At 35.3% G+C, this 27,506-nt stretch overlaps 1 protein-coding gene across 1 annotated transcript in view; it reads left to right on the top strand.

Annotated features, from left to right (window-relative positions):
- Positions 1–27,506, top strand: part of LOC120421038 (neural-cadherin-like) — a 232,209-nt gene that overhangs the window by 109,535 nt on the left and 95,168 nt on the right. The window contains 6 exon segments of the mRNA XM_052708700.1: positions 12,600–12,620; positions 12,696–13,134; positions 13,196–13,412; positions 17,902–18,687; positions 18,748–18,981; positions 19,224–19,415. Coding sequence (XP_052564660.1) covers positions 12,600–12,620; positions 12,696–13,134; positions 13,196–13,412; positions 17,902–18,687; positions 18,748–18,981; positions 19,224–19,415 — 1,889 coding nt within the window.

The following is a 27,506-nucleotide window of genomic DNA, read 5'->3' as shown; positions in this document are numbered from 1 at the left end:
TTTTCAAATATCAAAAAAAATATTTCCAAGTTATTTCCGTCTGCTCGGGTTTGTTTGAAGAATAACCAAAAATGTTATTTGTCTGTTATAAAAATAATTATTCAAAAACAAAAAACGACAAACCTAGAGTTTTTTTTTTTTTTTTTTTTTGTATAGGTCCTATAAACATATGAGAGACAACAGTTTATAGGACCTTTTTAAAAAAAAACTCTGGAAATAACAAAAAACATAAAATGTTATTGGTCTTGTATTTTCAAATATCAAAAAATTTTATTTCCAAGTTATTTCCGTCTGCTCGGGTTAGACAAGATGTGGTGACTCTATTCTTAGCTCCTCTGGCGTTCTGGAGGTGGACTTTGTGTTTGCCTTTGGCCCTTGGAGTGCTTTGCAGAGTATCTCTCTGATTCTTTTCAAGAGTGTGACTGCAGGATCAACAGAGTTGGTTCGAGCTGAAGATGGTTGGAATTTCTTTGAGAGCTTGAAACAGGGTTGAAAAATCATAGATTTTGAAATCTTGAATTTTGCACAAAAGAAATTCTCCTTAAAATAAAATTAAAAATTGAAGGTCTACCAAATAAAAATTAAAATTGAAAAAAAAACTAGTTTTACATCACTGATTGAATCCAGCTCACCATGAAAGGATCTCGTTTCCATGGCTAAGATACCTCTCGAAATTGCATAAAATTTTCCGCCCGACATCGTAACTCTCGTTCAGGTCCTCAGAAAAGCTCTCCCATTCCCTCTCCCCTTTAGCAATTCAAGGATGCACAATTTCCCCTCAAAAAAATTGCAATGCAAATCAATTCCAGCTTAAAGATCATCTCTCCGTTAAAGTTGCAAGTTTTCCCCCCTTTCCCTTTTCCCCAAAAAATGCAAGATTTAATCGCCAGAATGAGAAAATGCAATTAGTTGAAGAGTGTGAACCGCGTAAAGAGGCAAACAAATTTGTGGAGCAGTAAAAAAAAAGTTGAAAACTTCCCTGGAAAAGCTCGCCGCCAGCAGCACAAAAGTGAATAAATGGATAAGTTTTTCCAGCCACTCCGAAAGGGAGGGGGCCCTTTGGTTGCCATTTTTGTGCAGTGGCAATAGGTGGAGCGCGAGCAAGATGGAAAAAGCAATGTGTAACATAGTAATTGCTTTTGGTCTTTTTTTTGTTTCACTTGTGTGTATCCTGAGAAAATGGAGGCAAAAAAATCCTGGAACCGGGTCCTGATGGTATCTGGGCTGGGGAGTTATTTAAGGTAAAGTGAGCTTGTTTTGAAACAATTATAAAAAAATAAATAAAATTATTTCAAATTGAAAAAGCTATCTCGAATTTTAGGAATGAAAATCTCATTTCAAATTAAAGAACCAAAGAGGCCCGGAAGTGCTCCCCCAGCCATATCAAACTGCACGACTTAATGAGAAAAGTTTAAGGTAAAATGAAACTTTTGCTTCGTAATGCGATTTCTGATGGCCTTCTAAGGAAGGAGAGGAAAATAAGTGAACATTTTCAACCCCTCCTTCCAAGTGGGATGAGCTTATGATTTTGATAGGTTTTGAACGAATAAATTGACGATATCGATGGGAATCAGTAACGAACAAGTTGGAGCAAATGGGAGAGTGAATTCGAGAAAATAAGGGATAATTTTCTGAGTTCAATAATTGTTGAAATAAAAAGTAACGTTGAGGAGTTTTCTGAAATTTAACAATTATTGTGGCATAAATATTAAAAAGATAAAGTATTGGTTGTAGTGTGCTTATGAATATTAACCTTTTGTCTTCTCAGATCTTAGAGACCACAATTTTTGACATACGTTCGATTTTTTTTACTTCATTTTTGAGTTTTATTTAAGTCCGTTGAAAATACATTCCAGAATTTAAAATTTCTTCTATAAATAAATTCTTTAAAATCGGCCCGGAAAATCAGAAGAGAAACTGTTTTTTATTCATAAAACTTTTTTTTCGAATTATGGCCATTGCAAATATTTTTCAAAGTTAATGTTTGAAAAATTAGGGGGCAAACATTTTTTTTTGTATAACTGGAAAATTTCAATGGAAATAGAAGTCTAATCAACACAAAATAATCTAAAATATATTTTTCTACATTGATGATCATATTTAGCTTGGTTGGGATCGTTTCAGCAAAAACTTTTTTCTCTCGCAAAAATACAATTAATTTTAGTCAATACTTAGACATTTTGGAAGCTTATGATTGCAAAACAACTGGACATGTGTATAATGGATTATAAAACACTTTTTTTATTCAAATGTTGTAACCGTGGCTTGAAACTTAATTTTTTTAACTTTTTTTTAATTTTTTTTAAAGAACATTACACTTTGATCAATTTAAAACAAATATGCTTACTTAATTATTTTAACATGGAGATCTTTATTTGATTGTTTTAAAGTTTCTCAATAAGTTATCCTCTCGTGTTTTTTTAAATTTTATTTGAATTTAAAAGCTTTCAAAAAATGCGTTCAAAAATTTTAAAAAGTTATTAAAAAGTTAAAAGTTATATTTTACAATTAATTATTTTATTATTTTCAAATGAGAATTCTATTATCGGCAAAACCAATTTTGCCCTCTTATATTTCGGGAATAATTTGAAGAGGGAGAGACAAAAAACAAAGTATAAATTGCATTAACCCAAAAGTTAAATAATGATCAAAGATGAAAATTATTAAATTTTTCTACAAGTTGCTTGTTTTTGGTATGCATTTACAGAGAAGTTTTGATAGAATTTTCATCCTTAAAACTTTAGTGGAATTTATTTATTTTTTTGTTGAAGGAAAATCAATTGAAAATCAAAAGTTTAAAATTTAAATCTGCTGCAGTAGCCACGAACTTTATTGCTTAAAATATTCAAAAAATGTGATAAAAGCGTATGCATTAATTGCAAGCAACTTTTTAAAAGCAGATAAGTAATACATTTTGCTAAATTTAAATCTTTTTACAGTCATTCAGTCATGGATAAAAATAATCATATTAAAAAAAAAAGTATTTTTAAGATTTTTTTCTGAATCGAGCAATTCTCTTCGAAACGAGCATTTTTTAAATTTAATTATTAAATTTTCAATCTGGTGTCCTTACAAGTCCTTACGAAAAAGGTATGTGAAATTTCAAAAAAATTAAGGTCTTTTCAAAGCTTTTTTGATGAATTTGATGTATTCGGTAAGGTCGTAGGAATGTATAAAGACTGCAGCAAAAAAAGTGACACTTGGAAAATTCTTTTTGCTAATTTTCTAATCACTTTTGTCACTTTGAAATTGATTTTCAAAAAAAAAAAAAACTATTTTTCTATGTTTTGCTATGTTTAGGCGAACATTAAATGATATCTTTCCAGAAAATTTCAGTATGGAAAAAAAACTTTGATCAATTAGATTTTTTTTTATTTCAGTTTTATTTTATTTTTTAAAAGTAAAATTTAATTTGCAATCATAAAGTACTTGAGTGAAATTTTGATAAAATGTGCTGTTTCTGAGTTATACCAATTTTCGCAGATTTTTAATATTTGGAAACAGTGCCCATGTTTGCTTATTTAAAAAATATGTATTTTTTTTTGAAAAGCTGTGAAAATTCCTTATATATAGCCTTTATGAACTTTGTTCATTGCTGAGATATGGCCAAACAAATATTAAAAATTATAACAAGAAAAAAAAAGATTTTCAAAGTCGTTGCCCAATTAGCCCTAGTTTTTGATTACCAATATCCCAGGAACTGCCAACCGACTTTCAATGCCAATAAAGTTTTTTTTCTGCTTTAAAAAAAATATTTCTAAAACTTATAATGAGGAATATTTTTTTGAAAAAGTGAAATACACTTACATGTGACATTTTGAAAATACGGGCCAGATTTCAAAATTTTGTTTTTTTTTTTTTGTAACAAAAAAGGATATAAAAATTACCCCAAAATTTGTTTAAGTGTTTTTTTTTGGTCTTGTCCTTATCCATGGCTACAACTTTGCCGAAGACACCAAACCGATTAAAAATAAATCTTCAGAAGATACTAATTTTTGAATTATGACAAACCATTTTTATATGGACAGCGGCCAAATTTGATGGAAAATTATGTGGACAAACTGATGGTGCAAAATGGCTTCTTTGCATATACGGAGGCATCCTACAAATCTCAGACAGATGCAAAAAACTTTTTTTTTTGTGATTCAAAATACATTACCGAAATTTCTTAATCAGTTGTAACTTTTGGTTTGTCAGAATTTGGATTTTTTTTTGTTATTTTTGATTTTTTACAGTTATCAAAAAGAAGTCTATATTTAAAAGCGAATTAATTCGAAAAAGGTCTTTTTTCTCAAAGGTGCTAAAATTTTGTAAATTTTTGATTTAAATAGTCGAAAATAGTCAGCATCTTGTAGCTCTCTTCAGAACACCTCTTCCTCTCAGAACATCCCAGTTTGCATGCCCACAACCAATTGTTTGTTTAGCCTGATGGTGCCACACACTCTCTCGAGATAGTAATTTTCGTGCCACAAAGTACAGTAATTTGTACTGACCCACCACCAATTCACCCTCTTCCACTCAATAGTGGACATGCAAATGAAGTACTTTCCAGAAGTGGGTCCCACCCCTAAATGAATCGAGTCAAGTGTGGCTACATCTTGTTCCGAAGCGCTCACCTCACCACCGAGCTATCTGGCCATATCGTTTATCTAGAACATGAAAATCTGTTGTATGATTTTTTTCTTTCATGTAGCTCACCTGCCTCAAAGCAAACACATCAAAAGATCGTTATCGGAAGAAATTAAATTAGCGATACACGACCATAGGGCGTCCAACCTTCCAGTAGTCCAACAAGTGTGTGCGAGTACCCAAGTTGGTGGTGGGAAAAAAATGGCGTGAAAACGGAACATCACACAAACGAACTTCGGCCTGCGCCCTGCCCAGCTCAGTCAACAGCTGAGCAGCAGCAAAAAAAAACTCATCGTACTTCAAGAGGAAGTCCACGTTCCATCCCTCGGCCAAAGTTCTTGCGGCAAACATTAATGAAATTTGAGATCTATCACCAAAGATAGCTGACTTGGGGAGTTCGGTGCTTTTTCCTCCCGAAAAAACAAAACAAAAAACACCTGAATCATGGTCTCGGAAAGTGGCGCGAGATGGCGCTGTTATTATTTGCTAGTCACACAGCGCGACTAAATTTGTGGGTTAGGCTGGTTCAAAAGTTAGACTCTTGGTGGTTGTTTCATCTCTATGGTAAATTTAATTTGAGCGTCTCATTGGAGACTTGTAAGCGTCTCGTTGGAGACTTCTGAATGTTTCTTTGGAGACTTCTAGCCGTCTCGTTGAAGACTTTTAATTTTCTCATTGGAGACTTGTAATCGTTTCATTAGAGGCTTAAAAGCGTCTCAGTGGAGACTTAAAAGCGTCTCTTTGGAGACTTCTAACCGTCTCATTGGAGAATTCAAATTGTCTCATCGGAGACTTATAAACGTCTCGTTGGAGACTTCTAAATGTCTTTTTAGAGATTTCTAACCGTCTCATTGAAGACTTCTAATTTTCTCATTGGAGAATTCTAAGCCTCTCGTTGGAGACTTTTTAATGTCTTTTTGGAGACTTCTAACCGTCTCATTGGAGACTACTAATTATCTCATTGGATAATTATGAGCGTCTCTTTGTAGACTTAAAAGCGTCTCTTTGGAGACTTCTAACCGTCTCATTGAATACTTCTAAATGTCTCATTGGAGACTTATAAGCGTCTCGTTTGAGACTTCTCAATTTCTTTTTGGAGACTTCCAACCGTCTCATTGGAGACTACTAATTGTCTCATTGGATAATAATGAGCGTCTCTTTGGAGACTTAAAAGCGTTTTTTTGGAGACTTCTAACCGTCTCATTGAATAATTCTAATTGTCTCATTGGAGACTTATAAGCGTCTCTTTGGAAACTTCTTAATGTATTTTTCAAGATTTATAACCGTCTCATAAGAGACTTCTAACCGTCTCATTGGAGACTTCTAACCGTCTCATTGGAGACTTCTAACCGTCTCATGAAGACAAGAAGTCATACACATGACGGTCAAACTTTGAACCCACCTAGCAAAACCCAAATATGGAGAATGATTTGTAGAAGCATTCATAAAAACATTCTGTTTTTGTGTGTGTGTCTCGCCCGGGGCATTCTTGCTCACCTGGGACCCCGGAGAAGACGTCGCGCCGCGCGGTCAGGTGTGAAAAGAAGCGGAACATGATTGAATTAATTTGCAGGTGCGTGGCGCGGTACATATTTTTCGCTTTCTTTTCCACCTTTTTTATGGAGAGGTGGGCGTCTTCGTTGCGGGTAATTGTGGGAAATTTTCGGGCGCTTCTTGCAGGCCAAGATGGTCCCAGGCTAATGGCATCTTGGACAGTTTTGTGACATGACTGGGGTATTTTATTTTTTTTGGGAACAAATGGTGTTGTGGAGAGTTGAGTGGGGTAATTGAATGGCTTTATTGCGAAATTTACTTTTCGCGAAAGAGAAATCTGAAGTCATGTTCAACAACTAGACGACTAGAAGTCTCCAACGAGACGACTGTAAGTTTCAAATGAGACGCTAAAAGTCTCCAATGAGACGCTAAAAGTCTCCAATGAGACGCTAAGAAGTCTCCAATAAAACGCTTACAAGTCTCCAATGAGACGCTTACAAGTCTCCAATGAGACGCTTAACAGTCTCCAATGAAACGCTCTTCAATGAAACTCGAGATTCTTTCAGCTAGACTTAAATTCTCCAACTAGCCTTTATGAGACTCTCCACAAGATTGAAAGTCTCCAACGAGAACATAAGCTGCCAACAAGACTTCAAGTCTCCAGTTTCAAGCCAATATTTGCCTATTTTAATAAACATCGCTAGTGCTAAACTGGCAAAATGCACTAATTAAAGCAATTACAGCCAATGTTCACCCAGCTGCAAAGCCGTCATCGTCCTCGCCGAGGAGATAATTGATACCAGAATGACGCCGTCTCCCGGAGCCTGCCGGTATCAAGATGACACTTGATTAACACGTCGTCGTCGCCGCCCGTCCCAAGATCTGCTCCAAGAGATTGACACCCGCAGACATTGCTAGAGAGGTCGATAATGAGAAGACATGGTTCCAGGCTGTGTTTTGTGGTTTCTTGGCGCGATGGTTCGAGCAGCAACAATTTGCGGTCAGCACATGTGGCTTAATTGGAAGTCAATTGGATGACAATTTATGCCCCGGGAAACGGTGCAAAGGTCAGGCTTCAGTTCGCATACTTGATTGGGACGGTTTAGCCACGGATAAGCCACCGAGGGTATAATTTCAAGAATTCTCCCGAGTTAAATTCTATTTCGCTTCGGTCAAAAGTTGCTCGTGCAGAGATTTGGAATGATTTATCGTCGTTGCTTTTTCTTCATTTTGGGGGGAAAAGGACGAACGATTGGATAATCACACTGGAACCGTTTAGAAGACACCGTGTGTGCACATAAGCACAGTCTGGGGAGGAAGAAATGTGATGCTCGGGATCAGGTTTTCCTTTCCAAGGAACAAGGACGAGTGCAGGAATTTGTTCTGCTTGTGTGAGTCGGTGCAGAATGTGCTCCTGTCCTCGTATTAAGTGAATGCCAGTGCAATTTTATCCCCCCTCCATGCTTGGGTGCACAGTGTGTCAGACTTAGATTCTATTCAAAACACTACAAATCCAAGTCCACTTAAATCCAAATATCCAAAAATTTTAATCTTCACAGATTCAAGTCTTCAGTTGCTTCAATTGAACTCAATTCTCCACAGACTCAAGTCCCCACATACTCAAATCTCCACAAACTACATTCTCTAAACACTCAAGTCTTCACATAATCAATTTTTCACATAATCAAGACTCTACGTACTTAACTCTTCATAAAAGAAGTCTTCACACTCTACTGATTGAATTCTCTCAAGACTTTTATCGTAATTCGAAATCTCCACCAGCTCCAAACTCTCAAGAATAAAATTTTGAGATGTTCAAGTCTCCAAATACAAAAATATTTAATTAAATCTTCGCTTAATACTTCACAAATTTATGCTCCTTCATTTCAAATCTATACTGATTCAAATCTCCATTTGCTCAAGACTATGCAAACTAAAGTCTACCTAGGCTTAAGTCTGCACAGACTAAAGATTTAACAGACTTATGTTTTGACAGATTCAAGTCTCCAAAGCCATCAATCATGATTAATTTCTTCCAAAATCCATGTCTTCAAAGTTGGAAATCTCCACAGTATCAACTCTTAACAAATTTCAATCTGTACTTATTCAAATCTACGCAGACAAAAATCTACACTGGCCAAAGTATACATAGACTAAAGTCTACACAGACTGAAGTCTACACAGACTGAAGTCTACACAGACAAAGGTCTACACAGACAAGGGTCTACACAGACTAAGATTTACAAAGACTGAAATCTACACAGACTAAAGTCTACATAGACTTCATTTACAGTCTGCATATAGGGGAGAGTGGGGAGACTTGATCCCCGGGGAGACTTGATCCCAAGCCTGTATCTCGTCAGCATGTGGGTAAAACAATTAGCTTTGTTCTAGAAAGTTGTGCGAAATTAACTAAAACTCATTGTAGAAAACAAAGAAAAAAATTAAAAAATGTTTAGATTGAGTTACACACATTTTTCTAAAACGAGCTGCAAAAAACTTCCAAGAGATCTTTTTTCTTTGTTTTGATATGTATAAAAAACACTCAAAAAATATTCAAAAAAATATTTTTTATACATGAATTGTTTGATAAACATATCAACTCCAAAACCCTCACGCATTTGATGTTAAATTTATCGTCATACTATTTTTACAATCAATTGTTTAAAAAAGTGCGTTAAGGGAGACTTGATCCCTGCATTTTTGCAGTCACTGGAATCAGTCTCAAGATTAATTAATTGGGCTGGGTTTTCATACATAGTTTCCTTTAGTATAGTTGTACATAACTTACTGCAGTTTGAACCTTTTTTCAAACGTTTTGTGAACAAAAATTTCCAGCTTTTGTAAACATGCTTAAATTTGGTCTAAAAAATAATATTTAAAGTTTTTAAATATTTTACATACTAAACTTGTTGTATTTTGAACACAAACGTACAGGTTTTATGTGAAATTGCTGTAACTTATAGAAAATTAAAAGTTTGGATGAATAAGAAACATTTTGCTTAAGATTTCTTCAAAATGTTGGAAGGGGGATCAAGTTACCCCTAACATTTTTAAAATCCCGGTTTAAAATATTTTTTTAAAACGCTTGGCATGATTCGAAGAGTTCATCTGATGAAATACCCTTATTAGCCAAACATAGATGAATGTTTAAGCTTTCAATTCATGCAAAAAGTTTATAGTTTTGTGAGAAATTGACAGAGTTATGTGCGGTACAAAAAAAGGGGATCAAGTCTCCCCACTCTCCCCTACTGAAGTCTACAGATATTTAAATCAACACTGACAAAAGTCTACTAAGACTAAATTCTACACAGTCTAAAGTCTGTGTGGTACACAAAATAATGTCTAAATATACTTAATAAACTTAAATCGACACAGACTATAGCTTCACAGTCTAAAGTCTACACAGACTTTATTTTCAAAATATATAGTCTGCAAAGACTAAAGTCTACATAGAAAAAGGTCTACATAAAATAAAGTCTACATATACTAAAGTTTACATATACTTAAGTCTACACAGACTAAAGTCTACAGAGAATAAAGTCTACCCAGACAAAATTTTTCACAGAATATAGTCAGCACAGACTGAAGTCTGCAAAGACTAAAGTCTACATAGAGAAAGGTCAACTCAGACTAAAGTCTACACAGACTTCAGTTTCAATAACCTCATGTCTCCAAAGACTTCTCTTTTTACTGGTTAAAGTCTCCAAAGACTATTAGCAAGATTATTTTAGAGTCTACACTAGCTCATGTCTCCATACATTTACATACAGATTCAAAACTACATTCTACTAACTCGATTTCCTCATATCAAATCTCGAAAAGATTCTCATTTTCACAGATTTATGTTTCAACTGACTTAAGTCTCGATAGATGGACTTGAATCTCCTCAAAAAATAAAGTCTACATATACTTATGTCTGCACAGACTAAAGTCTACATATATTTAAATCGACACAGACTAAAGTCACTGTGTAGACTTCTAAGTCTACAAATACTTAAGTCTACACAGAATAAAGTCTACACTGACTTATGTCTACACAGACTAGAGTCTCCAAAAAACGAAGGTCTCTACAGACTCAATAATCCACAGTGTTTATACTCAGGCCCTCAAAGATGGAAATTTTCAACGATTAACATCTACACAGACTGCAGTCTTCACAAATTGAAGTCTCAACTAACTAAAGTCTCGAAAGATTGAGTCTTCACTGACTCTAAATCAGATTCAAGTTTTTAAAACTCATGCCTTCAAGTCTTCTGAGCCTTCACTGACTCAAGTCTACACAGATTAAACTTTCCCAAAAAGGAGTCTCTACGGACTGAAGTCTCCACAGTATTAAGAATCCCAGACTCAAATAGCCTCAGACTTAGCTATTTTTAAGACTTAAACGTTCAAAGATGGAAACCACATCAGATTCAAGACTTCAATGACTAAAGTCTACACAGACTACAGTCTCCACAAACTGAAGTCTCAACCTACTAAAGTCTCGAAAGATTGAAAATTTCACTACCTCGAATTCAGATTCAAGTTTTTAAGACTCATGCCTTCGAATATTATAAATCTTCACTGACTCGAGTCTTCACAGAATAAATACTCCACAAACTGAAGTCTCTACAGACTCAAATCACCACAGTATTGAACATTCACAGACTAAAATATCCTCAGACTATTTTTACGACTCAGGCCTTCAAAGATGGAAATTGCCACAGATTAAGTCTTCAATTACTAAAGTCTACATAAACTGCAGTCCCCACAAACTGAGGTCTCTACAATTTTAATTCTCCATAGTATATAGTATACACAGACTCTAATATCCTCAGACTTTACTTTTCAAAGACTCATCCCTTCAAAGATGGAAATCTCCACAGATTAAAGTATTCACTGACTAAAGTCTACACAGACTGCAGTCTCCACAAACTGAAGTCTTAATCTCGAAAGATTGAAATCTTCACTGACATGAATTAAGATTCAAGTCTCCACTGACTCAAGTCTACAAAGACTAAAGTCTCCACAAACTGAGGTCAGTACAGACTTTAGTCTCCACAGTATTAAGTAGCAAACCGAGCAGACGGAAATAACTTGGAAATAATATTTTTTGATATTTGAAAATACTAGGCCAATAACATTTTATGTTATTTATAACAATATTTGTTATTCGTCGTTATGAATTTTTTGTTATTGGATTGTTATTGTAATAACAGACTAATAACATTTTACGTTATTATTTGAACAAATCTTTGTTATTATTTTTTGTTATTTTAACAACTAATCCGATCATCCCAATAACAGTTGGAGGTATTCTTCCATAACAAAAAATGTTATTCCAAAGTTGTTTTGGCTTTCAATCAATATCAGACCAATAACAAATTTTGTTATGATAACATAAACTGTTATTAAACTCTTATGCAAAAATTGATTTTTCAAGTAGATTCCATAACACTTTCTGTTATTTTAACAGTATTTGTTATTGAAATGGCATGAATTTTGTTATTACCGTCTGCCCGGGAACAGACTTTACTTTTTCAGACTCCTTCAAAAATGGAAATCTCCACTTATTACTTATGTCTCCCAAGATTCCCAACTCGATTTCTACATACTCAAATTTGTAATGTCAAGTAGTTACAGATTGAAGACTAAAGTCTCTAGGCCTACAGACTCCAAAGATTTAAGTTTCCAAAAAACTCAAGTCTCTTCACGTCCCTCAAAACCGCAACCGAATCCCACTATCCAACCTGGACCAACTCCCGAAGACGCGGTCGAGCAGCAGTGGGGAGTCGGAAATGCTTTCCACTACTATCTGAAATAGTGCAAAAATGTGTCACAGGAAGATAAACAGAGGAATGTGCCTGCTGCTGCTGCTGCACTCCTTGAAGCGTGATGAAAGCGTCCTTGTCGTGCAACTTCTTCTTCCTCTCCGTGAGACGATCCAATATCTTTCCGTCTCTCTCTCTCTTGGATGGGTTTCCTGCCTCACCTTTGCTATAACGAGCTTGTTACGTGAGATGGGTGGTTTTTTTTTGGGAGGGAGGAGCTGGGTAGGTCGATTTGGTGTCCAGTTTAAAGTTACTTATTTTTCTTTAAGAAAACTTGGTTAAAAAAAAAATTCTGTCACTTTACTCTGAAGTCTTTATTCTAAAAGAAACAAGTTATTTCTTCTCTTCGAATGCATTCTTAATTCCATCGTTCAAACTGCACGTCCAACCCCCCGTTACGTGTCATTGGTTTTCCCAAACCATTAAAAAACGGATATCCTTACCACTTTTCCCAGGAAAGAATTCACCACCACCGGGGTGAAAGGATACCCGCCATTAGCACTTTAATTGATTCATTTTTTACGACCTCAACCCAAACTGTGTGCGTGCCAACTGGTGCGCCTCCCCACAGCAAGAAGATCCCAAAAATTCTTGAGAGTAATTTCCGCTTTTCTTTTCTCTTTCTCTCTCTTTTCATGCCACTTGCCAAATCCACACAACCAGGAAACAATGGCCAGCTGAAATGTAAGTCAAGCCTCGTTGGCCACGTTCCGCACGTTCCGGACACTAATGGGCACTCTCCCCTCCTTCCTATTCCAGATACCGACAACCAGCGCGTGATCATCCACGTCAAGGACGTCAACGATGAGCCACCGTACTTCATCAACCGCCCCCTCCCGATGCAGGCCGTCGTCCAGCTGAACGCGCCTCCAAACACTCCGGTGTTCACGCTGCAGGCCCGCGATCCGGACACCGACCACAACATCCACTACTTCATCGTGCGCGATCGAACCGGAGGACGGTTTGAGGTGGACGAACGGTCCGGAGTGGTGCGAACCCGCGGAACCGATCTGTTCCAGCTGGACATGGAGTACGTGCTGTACGTGAAGGCCGAGGATCAGAACGGCAAGGTCGACGATCGACGCTTCCAGAGCACGCCCGAAGAGCGACTGTCGATCGTGGGTGGCAAGCGGGCGCCGCAGTTCTACATGCCGAGTTACGAGGCTGAGATCCCGGAAAATCAGAAGAAGGACTCAGAGTAAGATCGACTTGATTTTTTTTTTCGGAAAATCAAGTTCTAACAAACTCTTTCGTTTTAGTATCATCTCGGTGAAGGCAAAGTCGTTTGCGGATCGTGAAATACGGTACACGTTGAAGGCCCAAGGACAGGGTGCCGGAACGTTCAACATTGGGCCGACCTCCGGGATTGTGAAGCTCGCGAAGGAGCTGGACTTTGAGGATCTTCGACAGCCGCACGTGTACTCGCTCGTGGTGACGGCGACCGAGGATTCTGGAGGGTTCTCTACTTCTGTGGAGGTGAGTGTTTTGCGTTAATGTCATAGCTTTTTTTTAACTTTGATCAATGAGAAAAAATATGTAAGAAATTAATTTGATTAAAAAGATGCAATATACACAGTAAAAAATTGTGTAAATTTGGAAGGTGTATATGGAATGTTGAATATTACCTCTTTTATGATGTAATTTTACCTCAATTTAGACTGAAAAAGCGACATAACAACAGAGGGTGGTAAAATTACACATTTTCACATTTTTTCCGACATAAAAGATGTACTTCTTCCCAGATGTAATATTGCCAATATTTTTTTTTCTGTGTACAGTAAGACCGAATTTTGTCTCATAATGAAAATCATAAATAAAAGTGTGCATTAATAATATTTTATTAATAGCGCAACGCATCAAGTTGTGAATAAACAAAATGTTCAATATTGAGTATCTTATTGCATAAAATTACTAAATTTGTATTGGATATATAAATATGAAGTAATGTAAAGAAGGTTGAAAAGCCTTGATCCCTTTTTTGTATCGCGCATAGCTCTCTGTAGTTATCACAAAACTATGATACTTTTATGTATAAATTGGATGTTTAAATATTCAACTATGTTTGGTTAATAAGGTATTTATCAAAAAAGTTCTCTGAGTGATGCTAAGCGTCTTTAAAATATATTTTAAAATGGCATTTTCAAAATTTTTGGGGTAACTTGATCCCCATCCAACATTATAATTTTCTGAATGCTACAGAAATTTCACAAAAAAAAAACTGTACGGTTGTGTTCAGAATATAACAAATTAAATATAAAACACAGTTATAAACATAAAATATTAATATTGAGACAATGAATTTAGCATGTTTGCAATAGCTGAAAATTGCTTTGCTGAATGAGTCTATGTACGAAAAACTTAACCTTTTATTTATTAATATTTTTTTCAAATAAAAAAAAGCAGAAAATTTCAAATTTTGAGAAAAAAGTATTATAACATGCTCTATACATTATCTTGGATATAATACTATTGAATTTATGAAAACAAAAAAAAAATCATGATATTTTAAGTATTTTCCGATCTTTGGTCTCAAAATTAAAAAATTCTAAATAATTTGAAAAGCCTTTATTTGATTAAAAGTGCATTATTAAAACTTTATAAAAAATTCTCCTCTTTTAACAGTAAATATTTTTTGCACCCTTATTTTCGGAATTTTTTTTGCAAACAACGAAAATAAAAAAAAATATATATTTTAAAATCTATAGAATATTTTGAATCGTTGAAAATCGGAGTACCGTAAACTGGGGTGACTTTGATAGCCCGGGGTGACATTGATAGAAATTTGATTTGGTAACTAATTTTGATACATCCAATGTAACAGTCACATTTTTGCATATATGTTCGATAATAAGCTATCCCTTAATGCTTACATACTCAAAATTCTCAAAAATGTTTAGATATTAATTTGATGGGCATTTGAAAAACCTATCAAAGTCACCCCGGGCTATCAAAGTCACCTCAGTTTACGGTATTTTCAAAAAAATATGATTTTTGTTGAAAAAATGTCCAAAAAATCAGAGTATTTTACTTTACAAATACCATTGCAAAATCCGCATCGTTTTGTACCTTTATTGCAAATTGCTTAAGTTTTAGATTTTTTTAAATAATTTTTTATATTGAAATTTTTAATTTTCAAAACTATTAATTCTTAAAAAAAAATAAAAACGTACAACATTACTTGTCGTTTGATACCCACATTGCAAATAGTAAATAATTCAGCGTTTGAAAAAAAATACAGCAATTATTAAAAAGCATATAAGTGTCAAGTCTTATCACACTGAAATATTTGTTAAAATACGGTACTTTTGAATTTTTTTTTTTTGAAAAATCCGATTATAATTTGACTACTTGCTTACTATACCATCGGATTTTTTTTGCTACCATTTTTTTAATTCTGAAAGAATTTGTGAAGTTCATTAAATTTAAATGTGTGGTCGCCGATAAAATTGTCGTAATTTGGAAATGATTTTTCTTTTGTTATTATGCCAGCAATAATGTTAACCTTATCGTTATTGCAGGACGATATAATTTTCTAAATTATCTAATTGAATAAATTCTTAGTTAATAGCCTTAAAAAAAATTAAAACTAAAAAATAAAAAAAAATCCAGATCTGATTTTTTTTTCAAAAAGGGTAAAATTTTAAATTTAAAATAAATTGAGATTTTCAGATATTTATATGAAAAGATATTTAGAGGAATGTCGTTATTGAAATATTTTGTAATATAATAAATGAGACAAACTATTGGCCTTTCAAAATTGTCAATTAGAATTTGATGATTTTTGTTGCAATAAAAATAAACCAATTTTTTTTAATTTTAGATGGAATAAAAAAAAAATATTTGAAAAACAATCGTTTTACTACAAATTTTAGATTTTTTAGATTAAATCTTTAATTTTGTTGATGTTTAAAAAGAAGGTCTTTGTTTATCGAATCAGTCTTTAAAAAAACAGATTTTTTTTTAATTTTTAATCAAACCCCAATACTAAAATTAATATTTTGAGTTTTTTTTTAATTTTTGTTGTTGCATTATTTTTGAATTAATTTAATTTTAAAAAGTACAACATTTCGTGTCATTATTATCTAAAATAAAAATTTGAAAAATTTGAGTGCTTTCAAAAATTTAGTCATTTTGTGAAAATGTCAAACTAAAATCAATAATGCAGTGATTTTTTTTTTTATAAATTTTAACGTAGTTTGAGGATTATATTATAATTGATGCAAGTTAAAGTATTATCTAAAACTACGATTTTTTGTGAAAATAATAAAAATAATAATCTTTTAATGTATAATACTTTGTATTTTACAAAAAACAGTATTAACATTCAGTTTTTTTATTAATGTTATGTTACAAATTTCAAGCTTTTAAAAATAACAGTTAAGAAAGTAATCAAATGTGTATAAAAACTAAGAACCCATTTTATACTTTTAAAAAAATATACGACGAATATTTTTTTTATCGAAACCTTGACGTGGAGCAACTAAAAGTGAAGAACATTTTTGCAGTTCATACGTTTTTTAATGATTTAATAATTATATATCTTGGTTTTCAAGTTTTCTTTAGCTTACTTTGATATTTATTTTAAATAAAGGTGAATTGAAAAACATCTAATTTCAAATAATGTTGTCTTTTTGTAATACCTGGAAACGAATGTTTGCAAATTTTTCGATATAAGCAAAATTTGAAAATTCAGCGTAATAAGGCTAATTCATATTTTATTCAAAATTTATGTTCCTCGGCTCTGATCAAGGTTTAAGGTAATCAAAATTTATGTTCCTCGGCTCTGATCAAGGTTAAATGTATTTTCAAACTTTGAGCTTGATTTTTTACCAAATTTTGAAACAAGAAGTATCGCAAAATGCTTAATAAATCATAGTAGTTAACGTTTATGTATTTTCCCGACCTGTGGTCTCAAAATCTAAAAAATTGCAAAAAAAAATTAAAAAGGTTTTTATTTGAACAATGTTATTAAGTTATTTTTAAATAAATGTTAAAATTTTACTTAACAGTTTTTTTGTACTCTAATATTTAAGGATAATTTTGAAGAAGTTGGGGAAGGGGGGATCAAACTTTAAATAAAATTTGCAATGACTTGGGTCTTTACCCCAAATTTGAGACAACTTTTTTTGGTTACAACTCGATATATCAAAGCACCCGTAAATGAACCTTGTGTTTCCATCGATTAGAGATCTACACCCAAAGGAAAAATATATCTCAAAATCTGCAACAGTGGATTTGCTGCAGAAAATGTCACATTTTATAACATTTTTTGCAGCAAGCCCGTAGATCATTTCTTGACTTTTTTTTGATAAGGTCCTATAAACAAATGTAAACATTGAGTGTATCCCTTTCACACCTTATGTCAAAGTCCATCGGAGTAAGCGGGATACACTCAATGTTTACATTTGTTTATAGGACCTTATCAAAAAAAAGTCAAGATTTTTGCCCGCGTGTAAACATTTCAGCGATCTGCAGTTCTCACCAACACATATAATGCTGGCCCGTCCCCGAGCAACACTCCAAAGAGAAGAATATGTTGGTGCTCTTTCACTCACATTTCATCAAGCGTCCATGGCGCGGTGGTAGCGTGTCGGATCAATAACCAAGAAGTTGGTGGTTCAATCCTCGTTCTGATAAGGGTTTTTTTTTTTGTGAAATACAACAAAAAGCCGTCGGTAATGTCGATAATTGTCGGTAACGGGCAAAAATGTCATACCCCTATATCGCAAAAAATGCATGAGGACAGTTTTCATGCAGATTCTGATATACTTTCATGCCGCCATGCATCACAATCATGCGACCGTCGTTTGGGTGTAGTTAGATTATTCTAAGAAATTCAACTATTGGTCAATTTCAATTACATGTCACGTATTTAATTCATGTTTCTTTATACCTTGTCATTGATGAAAATTCAAATCTATCCTATCACTAAGCCAATTCTAACCCAAATCTCCCCAAATTTCAGCTCACAATCCGCGTAACGGACGTGAACGACAACGCGCCCAAGTTCGAGCTGCCCGACTACCAGGCGCACAACGTCGACGAGGACATCCCGCTGGGCACGAGCATCCTCAAGGTGAAGGCCATGGACTCGGACTCGGGAGCGAATGCCGAAATCGAATACCTCGTTTCGGACGACCACTTTGCGGTGGACTCGAACGGAATCATCGTGAACAACAAGCAGCTGGACGCGGACAACAACAACGCGTACTACGAGTTTGTCGTGACGGCCAAGGACAAGGGCGAACCGGCCAAGACCGGAACGGCCACGGTTCGAGTTTACACGAAGAACAAGAACGACGAAGAACCGAAGTTTTCACAGCAGGTGTACACGCCAAATGTGGATGAGAATGCTGGGCCGAACACGCTGGTGACGACGGTGGTGGCGTCCGATAAGGACGGTGACAATGTGCGGTTTGGGTTCGTCGGGGGTGGCACCAACAGTGGCCAGTTTGTGATTGAGGAGATCACGGGGGTGATTCGGTTGCACAGCAAGGGCATCTCGCTCGATCGGGACAAGTATGAGCTGAATGTGACAGCTATGGATGATGGGTCGTGCTGTATCAACGGTGATGCGACGATCCATACATCTACAGCTGTCGTCGTGGTGTTCATTACCGATGTCAACGACAACAAGCCGGTGTTCAAGGACTGCGGAACTTACTACCCGAAGGTTGAGGAGGGCGCGCCGAACGGGAGCCCTGTGATAAAGGTGCAGGCGACCGACGAGGACAAGGGCGTCAATGGACAGGTTCGGAGGGAGTTGCGCTTGAAGAAGGTCAACAATTCTAACTTTGTATTTTTCTTGCAGGTCAAATACTCGATCGTCCAGCAGCCCAACCAGAAGGGTACAAAGTTCACCGTCGACGAGGAAACCGGCGAGGTCTCCACGAACAAGGTGTTTGATCGTGAAGGTGACGACGGCAAGTTTGTGTCCGTCACGGTAAAGGCGACCGATCAGGGAGAGCCCAGCCTGGAAGGCGTGTGCTCGTTTACGGTGGAGATTACTGATGTGAACGACAATCCGCCGTTGTTCGATCGACAGGTGAGTTGAACGCAGTGAAAGTCTAGACGCCCCTTGAAAGTCTAGACGCCCCTTGAAAGTCTAGATGCCCCTTGAAAGTCTAGACGCCCCTTGAAAATCTAGACACCACTTGAAAGTCTAGACGCCCCTTAAAAAAATCAAGACGCCCCTTAAAAAAGTCAAGACGCCCCATTAATGTCCAATGATGCTAAAACGCCCTTGGAACATCAAAACCTGACTAACTCTAATCAATTTTCTTTTAGAAATACGTCGAAAACGTCAAGCAGGACGCCAGCATCGGCACCAACATCCTGCGCGTGTCCGCCTCGGACGAGGACGCCGACAACAACGGCGCCATCGTGTACACCCTGAGCGCCCCCCACAGCCCGAACGACCTGGAGTACTTTGAGATCCAGCCCGAGTCCGGCTGGATCGTGCTGAAGAAGCCACTGGACGTAAGTTTTTCCTTGTTCCCTCTCAACCTCTGAACCTCTCTAAATTTTTTCGGTTGGCTTATGTTTCCAATCACAAACACACACATTTTTTGACACTTTGTTTTTGGTTTTGTTTTTACACACACTCTATTGTTTACACATTTATACGTTGATAAGAGATGAGTTTTAACATGTTTTTTAGAAATTGATAATCTTTGCTGTAGGGTAACGATCTCGGATTGAGTTAATATGGCTGCCGCAGACACAAAATACTCAAAAGTTTATCATCGAACGAGAGACACACATTTCGTTCGCCATTAGAGTCGCTCGAGAGCTTTCGAGATAAACTGAATTATTTAAAATTGATTTTTCTTTAAGTGCCCTTCAGTTGAATTTTTGTTCCGTTTTCAGCATTAGTTTCGAATAACTGCACCGTTTTTGTTTCTTGATTTGAACGACCCTTTTGTTTTCAACTGTATTTATATACCTCTACCACTACATACATGTAACAGTAAGAGAGCTTACCAGTACACAGGGCGAGGGAGCATTTCGTTTGTGGTGGTGCGACCATGCGCGTTTTGACGTTTGAAGCAACAGGTCTCCGCACCGCCCCCAGAGACATCTGGTGGTGGGTTTCGCAACCCGCAAACGAAATGGTCTCTGCCGGTGATTTAGTGCGCACTTTTTACAGGATGTTCGGAACTTCGACGACGGGATCACTCCAGCATTGCTTATTCTTCCTTTTCCAGCACCTAATTTTGCTTTTCAGTTGCATATGAAACTCTCTCTATTGTGTGTGAGTGTGAGATTTCAGGTTGCAGAAATCAAGTTTCGGCCGGAAGTTCGTCGTTTTGCACCATGTTTTTTTGAGATAGTGTTGCACCCCGTTTGATTCTGCACCGCCAAAAAGTAAACAATGCACCAAGAGAAGTTTGTGTTTGTGCACCACCACCACCAAAATCACCGTACAAGTATGCGAGATTGAGCTGCTTTTGGTTTCCTTTAGCGCACCACCACTACTGACTTGTTGATATCTCTATCGTAACCTTAGCTGTACAATTCTCTACAAATCTTGACTAGTGTAAATTTCCAAGGCCCAAAGGTCCTTTGGCAAGCCTATCTTTCTTCGGCACTAAATTTAAAAAATTCTTCAGTTTATTTTCATTATTTTTGTTTTTGTTCCAACAGAGGCGGTCGAAATTGGTGAATTTGAGCTTTTTTCAAAATTCAAACCAAAAAGAAGAGGACAATTTCGACCTTCTCGATCATTTTTTTCGAGGCGTTCCAAAATAATGAATTTTTGATATTTTGGTAACGGGCGCCATATTTTTTCCCTACCTAGCAGTGTAAGATTTTGACGTCATCATTGCTAACATTGCCGAAGTGAGAGAGAACGAATTTTTAGGGCATCGGTACCGCGGGTCACCATTTCAGCAGCGTAGCAACTTTTAGGGCATCCTGAGGCGTTACGTACTTTTTGGCCAGCGATCCAAACTTTTTCATTGTTTTCATACTTTTTCGATAGTTTAGAAATTCTTTAAACAAAAAAAAAAAAAGCAAGTGACATTTTCACGACATGTGGTAATGGGGCGTATGACAACTGCAAGAAAAAACGATCATTTTTGAGATGCACCGGACGATCACGAGAATTTTTGAGCGTCGTCCAACTAACAATCAAAATTGCACCAAAAAAGGCGGTATTTTTGAAAACAAAAAAAAATCATTTTTGATTTTCGTTGATCAATTTTTGAGTACCGTTTTTCAACTTTTCCGTTTAGTTACGCTTAAGTTTCAACTCACATTTCCCAACTCCAAACCCCTCTCGAAAAAAGTTCCTTTCCCCAAAAAAATATATATTAAACAAAAGCAAAAGACACACACTTGCGAGCAGCGCTGATACTGATAGTTTTACTTTGTCAAACTTTTTAAGTTTTCCTCCGTTTTTTCTTTCGTTGGAATGAGTTCCTCAGATTGTCCTGAACCCTTGCATGCCAGCAAAAAAAAATAATAATAAAAAAAACAATGTCGACAGCCGCATATGATTTTGGGTTTTTTGCTTGACCATAACCGATAATCTCGAAACGCTTGGAAGGAAGATTGAAAAATCGCAACCCCTCTTATTTTTCAATGTTTCTTCACTCGAAAACAAAAACCGTTTTTGTTCTAGTGTTAAGTTGATTTTAAACATTTAATTTCCATTAGCGCCTAAGTTCAACTTTATACTGCACCACTTTGTTTCCGTCTCGTTAGTTTTAAAATTGTAAAATTTTCTTTTTCTGCTTCCGTTTTTCTTTTTCCTTTCTTTATGTGGTAAACGAAACTGAAACAAAAAAAAACCCCGACTTGTTTGTCGACCCACGAACCTCTCAAACCTAAAGGGCTGCTACCCCGTAAGTGGCGTGAGTTGACCAACCTTTAAAGAAAACCCTCCATATTAGTGTTTCCATCTCTAGGACTGTCTAAAAACAAACCCGAGCAAAATTTGTTGCTAATTTGTCAGTGTATCGCTATTCGTGTTGCCCCCCGGATTCCGTTCTAAAGGGGGGAAAATTAATTCTAAACTGTTGTGTTTGTTCTCGTTAGAGCTTCCATTTGTAACTAAAAGTCCTTAAAAAAACAAATCAAATCATCTGTGGTAGCCGATCGTTGAAGATTAAACTAAGAATGTCCAAAATACCATTCAGACACAAATTTTTTAACCAACTGCTCTCATCGAGTTTCTAATTCTGTAATCATACTTTTTATGTTAATGTTTATGTTTTGCCCCGTAGAAGATAGATTATTTCAAATTGTTTTAATTCTAAGCTGACATTGTGAAAGTTGCACTCGGTAGTTTATTCCACAATAAGATTGTGTCTTAGATTTTATTTTGGAAAAAAATATGTTTATTTTTATTTTTTTAAGAGAGACTTTTCAGTTGCGTGCATTCGTTTCTTGAATAAACTTAACAAATTTTTCGACATTTAAATTTTTTGTGGATTTTGAGAACAAAAAACCATTTGCATTTTTAACAAGGTTGCTAACGATAAAATTATCGAAGCTCGATAACGATAACGGTAAATATATCGTTAACGTCATTTTGCTAATTCTATCGGCGATAATGTTGTAGCCGATAATGGACGATAACTTATTTTTTAAATCATTTTAAAATTGACTTAACTCAACCTTATCATGTTAAATTTTCAATACTTTTAATAAGAAAATATGTTTTTGAAAATGTAGCTAGTTTCAAAGAATAAAAATAGTCCAGACTCAATTATCCAAAGGCCTCGCAATAAATTCTCTTCGGATAATCGAATCCCGAAAATAATATTTTTTTGTTAACCAATTTTTTATTGCCGAGCTTAAGTATGACCCATAAACTACTCTTAAATTATAGAGAATTTTTAAATCCAAGATGGCGGCCAAAATGGCGGTGCATCAATATTTAAAAATTGTATTATTTAATTTTAAAGGCAATCAAATATTAAAATTTGACTAAAATGGGGTCGCAGAACTCGAATTTGATGTTAAAAGCAAGCAAAAAAAAAATATATCGGATAACTGAGTCTGGACTGTACTCAAACTTGTTCACAAAATACCGTATTTTTTCCGAAAGCACTCGAATTTTCAAAATTTGCAATAAGGGTATCAATCGAGGCGAAATTTTGAATGCTTTATCACTTCTTTTTAGTTTTTATTGAAAAATACTAAACATTTCACAAAATACCGTATTTGTCGAAAATAACTATTTTTTTATAATTTGCATTATTCAATATCAAACGAATCAAATTTTTTTTATGTTTTTTTCACTTTATCATATTTTTTTAAAATACTGTAATTTTCTGGAAATGCCCTATTCTTTTCTAAAATGCTCACTTATTTATTGAAAAATACTAAATTTTTTACTAAATACCTTATTTTTTCGAAAATATTAAAATTTTCAATATTTGTAACATGCAATATCAAACGAATCGAAATTTTTGTATATTTTTCACTTTACCAGAGTTTTTTTAAATACTAAATTCTTTTTCTCAAAATACTCTTTTTTTCTAAAATACTAAAACTTTTAAAATTTGCAAAAGCGAAGTGATATTTTTATGCTTTTTCACCATATTTATAGTTTTTTTAATACTTAAATTTTCACATAATACCATATTTTTTGAAAACACTCTTTTTTTTAATTTGCAATATGGGTATCAAACGAAGCGAATTTTTTTTAACATTTTAGCTTTTTTTATAGTTATTTTTCAATGCAATTTTTTGAACAAAATTCTCTTTTTTCGAAATCACTCAAATGTTAAAAAAATCCGCAAAAAAGGTATAATTTTCAATGCATTTTTGCTTTATATTTTTTGTTTATCACTGAAATTTTAGAAAAAAAAACCTGCGTGGAAAACAATTTAAATATCCATAATTTTCTTTATATGAAGCATACTTCGTTTGAAGTATGCAAAAATTTACTTTCGTTTTGTTTGATAACTCTAGCATTTTCAAAAAACGATAAAAAAGTGAAAAAGCCTACAAATTGTCGCTTCGTTTGATACCCATGTTGCAAATTATGAAAATTTTTATATTTTCAAAAAACACGTTATTTTGTGTAAATTTTAGCCTTCAACAAAAAAAAATCATTATCGTTTAGACGATAATATTATCGAAGATAATTTTATCGATAAACATCCTGGATTTTTAAATATAAATTTATCTGTTTCTTGTTTTTTTTTTCTTTTCTTATTTTAATATACAGAATTTTTAATACGAAGAAGACAAAAAGCTACCTTTTCAATAGATTATAAAAAATCAAAATAATGGAATTCTATGGTTCGTGTATTTAAAAAAATCTTACCTATCTGCTGTAAAACAAGTACAGAAAAAACATAAATTTTATCACTCTTTTTTAAAGAAAAAACGTTACTTAATCCACCCTTAGGTGGTTGGTGCCTTCCTCTCATTTAAAGGGTAAGGCTATCCAAACACGCTCGTGGGAAGGTCTTTTAATTACCTATCCAAAGATAAGTCGCATGATATATTTGGACAACGTTTTCATCAAAATATCTGAGATCTGGCCTCCAAAAAGTGTATAAATAACACTTAAGTGCATATAACTTTTGATAGGGTTGTCAGATCTTCAATGTTTTGGACGCGTTGGAAAGGTCTTTTGATTACCTATCCAACGATAGGTCGCATGAGAGATCCGGACAAAGTTTTCATCAAAATATCTGAGATCCGGCCCTTCAAAAAGTGCATAAATAACACTTAAGTGCTTATAACTTTTGATAGGGTTGTCAGATCTTCAATGTCTTGGACGCGTTGGAAAGGTCTTTTGATTACCTATCCAACGATAGGTCGCATGAGAGATCCGGACAACGTTTTCATCAAAATATCTGAGATCCGGCCTTCAAAAAGTGCATAAATAACACTTAAGTGCTTATAACTTTTGATAGGGTTGTCAGATCTTCAATGTATTGGTCGCGTTGGAAAGGTCTTTTGATTACCTATCCAACGATAGGTCGCATGCGAGATCCGGACAAAGTTTTCATCAAAATATCTGAGATCCGGCCCTTCAAAAAGTGCATAAATAACACTTAAGTGCTTATAACTTTTGATAGGGTTGTCAGATCTTCAATGTCTTGGACGCGTTGGAAAGGTCTTTTGATTACCTATCCAACGATAGGTCGCATGAGAGATCCGGACAACGTTTTCATCAAAATATCTGAGATCCGGCCTTCAAAAAGTGCATAAATAACACTTAAGTGCTTATAACTTTTGATAGGGTTGTCAGATCTTCAATGTCTTGAACACGTTGGAAAGGTCTTTCAAATACCTTTCTGAAAATGTATAACATGCCGGGTTTTCTTACAAAAACCACCCTTTTTACAATCTTCCGGACTTTTGTTAAAATCGTTTTTTTAGCATAACTTTTGAAGTACTTAACTAAACTGCATAATTTTTAATAGCGACTTATGGGACCCCAAAACGGATCGAATGACGCCAAAACGGACAAAATCGGTTCACCCAATGTCGAGATAATCGAGTGACAATTTTTTGATCAACATCCCACCACACACACAGACATTTGCTCAGAATTCGATTCTGAGTCGATAGGTATACATGAAGGTGGGTCTAGGAGGTCTAATTGAGAAGTTCAGTTTTCGAGTGATTTTATAGCCTTTCCTCAGTAAGGTGAGGAAGGCAAAACCACACGAAAATTGTTTTAACTATTTTTATACGAGAAAGCTTTGAACACTTTTTTAAAATCTGTTGTTAGAACGATATTAGATTTAAAAAAAAAATTACATAAGAGTATATAGATATGAATTTTTCGAATTAAAAAATTAATAAAAATTCAAGCGATATTAAAAAATAAAAAGAAATGAAATTCTACATAAAAAATGTTTTGCAAATACCTAATCTCGCTGTCATTCTACAGTGATGGACCACCACTTTTTATCATCAAAATGAACAGTGCTGAAAACTTTTCAGCACTTGTACAGAAAAGTAACACTTTCGACACTGTATTTTTGTTAAAATAGAGCAGTTTTGTAACAACACTGGCAACTGGTTGTTTTTTTCGTTATGAAACATGTCTAAAAAAACGTTTGTCGAGAATTTCCTTTAAAAAAAGAATAATTAAAAAATTGCATAACAAAATAATTTATGTAAAATTGCCAATGAACATTGTTAAATTTTATTTTAAAAATTATTCTCCTCATTATTACTTTTTTTTCGGAAAATATTTTGTTTGGATTATTTTTAAAGTTCATTTTAAAGTATATTTGGTGAGTCACAAGAAAAGTTATAATAATTGAACTAAAAATTAGAACACGAATGCATAATGATATAGTTTTCCATATACTTAAAAAATAGATTTAAAATTTTTTTGAAATCTAAGACAATGAAAGGATGAAAATTTCGGATCAAACTACCGAGTGTTCTTTCACCGATCTACAAACACACATTTCGAAACTGCCAACACTGCACTGCAACATTTCAAAACATGCGCACACACACTCACATATCCAGAAGAAAGTCCTTCGACCACAGAAAAAAAAACACATTTCAGCGGTGCCATAAAATTTAACTCAGCTAGCGCCACACATCACCACTGCCCCTGGTGGTCGCTAGGGCAACTACTTCCATTCGATGTTCGAAACAGCAAAGACACGCCCCCATCGCTCTCCTCTTCTTCTTGTTCATCGAGTTGCAACGCCCTCATCTAATCGCCATCTACATTTCAGTTTTTGAGTTGTTTTGTTTTTACGCTATATTTTTAAGTTTGTTTGATTCGTTTTGTACATAAAATATTGTAGATTTAGTTTTTTTTTGCTTAGTTTGTGATGATTCGATATTTATTTTAAATAATTACGCTCATTAGCATCTCATCGTCTTATTCGTTTTCATACAAATGTTTAATTTTGTCTCTCTTTTTATTTCTTTCTTTTCTTCTATGATTTTTGTGTTTGATTCTGCCATTCGATTTGCGCAACCGCCCATAATTGAAACCGTTTGTTTGTCCGATTTTCGTGCGCTCAAACCAAAAACCAAAAATTGCAAACCAAAACAAAATCAATTCTCACTCGCCGACGAATCCATCGCCAACCTCCTGAACCCCGCAGCGTGAGCGGTACCGCCTGAAGGTGTACGCGTCGGACAAGGGCGTTCCGCCGTCCACCGCCGACGTCGACGTCGAGCTCGACGTGGTCGATCGGAACAATAAGCCACCGATCTGGGATCGCAATATATACGGCCCCATTCACATTAAAGAAAATGTCACTGTCGGTACGGTTGTCACATCGATCAAAGCAAGGTTGGTATAGGCCGGTGTTGAGCCGGGACACGAACCCTCCCCTTCCGATCAAAGCTGAGAGGAGGGCGGGGGGGCGTTACGTATTTCGTCGACTAACACTACCGCTAGAGAGACGGGGGGGTGCGTTTGATCGATCAAACCGATGTAGACCGAATTATTTGGGGGAGGGGTGACTACAGCAGGGGTAACGCCCCGTAACGCTAGCCAAGCGTTTGTCACCCCTGCTGAATTCACAATGTCCCTCTCGTAGTAGGCTAGTGCAAAACGGGGGTGCCGCAGAACGTGTCTTCAAACCGGATTTTTGACGGAGACACTTTCTATGGCCC

Source organism: Culex pipiens, chromosome 2 (genome assembly GCF_016801865.2).
Source record: "Culex pipiens pallens isolate TS chromosome 2, TS_CPP_V2, whole genome shotgun sequence".
In the NCBI taxonomy this organism is placed as follows: Eukaryota; Metazoa; Arthropoda; class Insecta; order Diptera; family Culicidae; genus Culex; species Culex pipiens.
The sequence above is the reverse complement of the archived record's forward strand: the minus strand, read 5'-3'. Positions and strand labels throughout refer to the sequence as shown.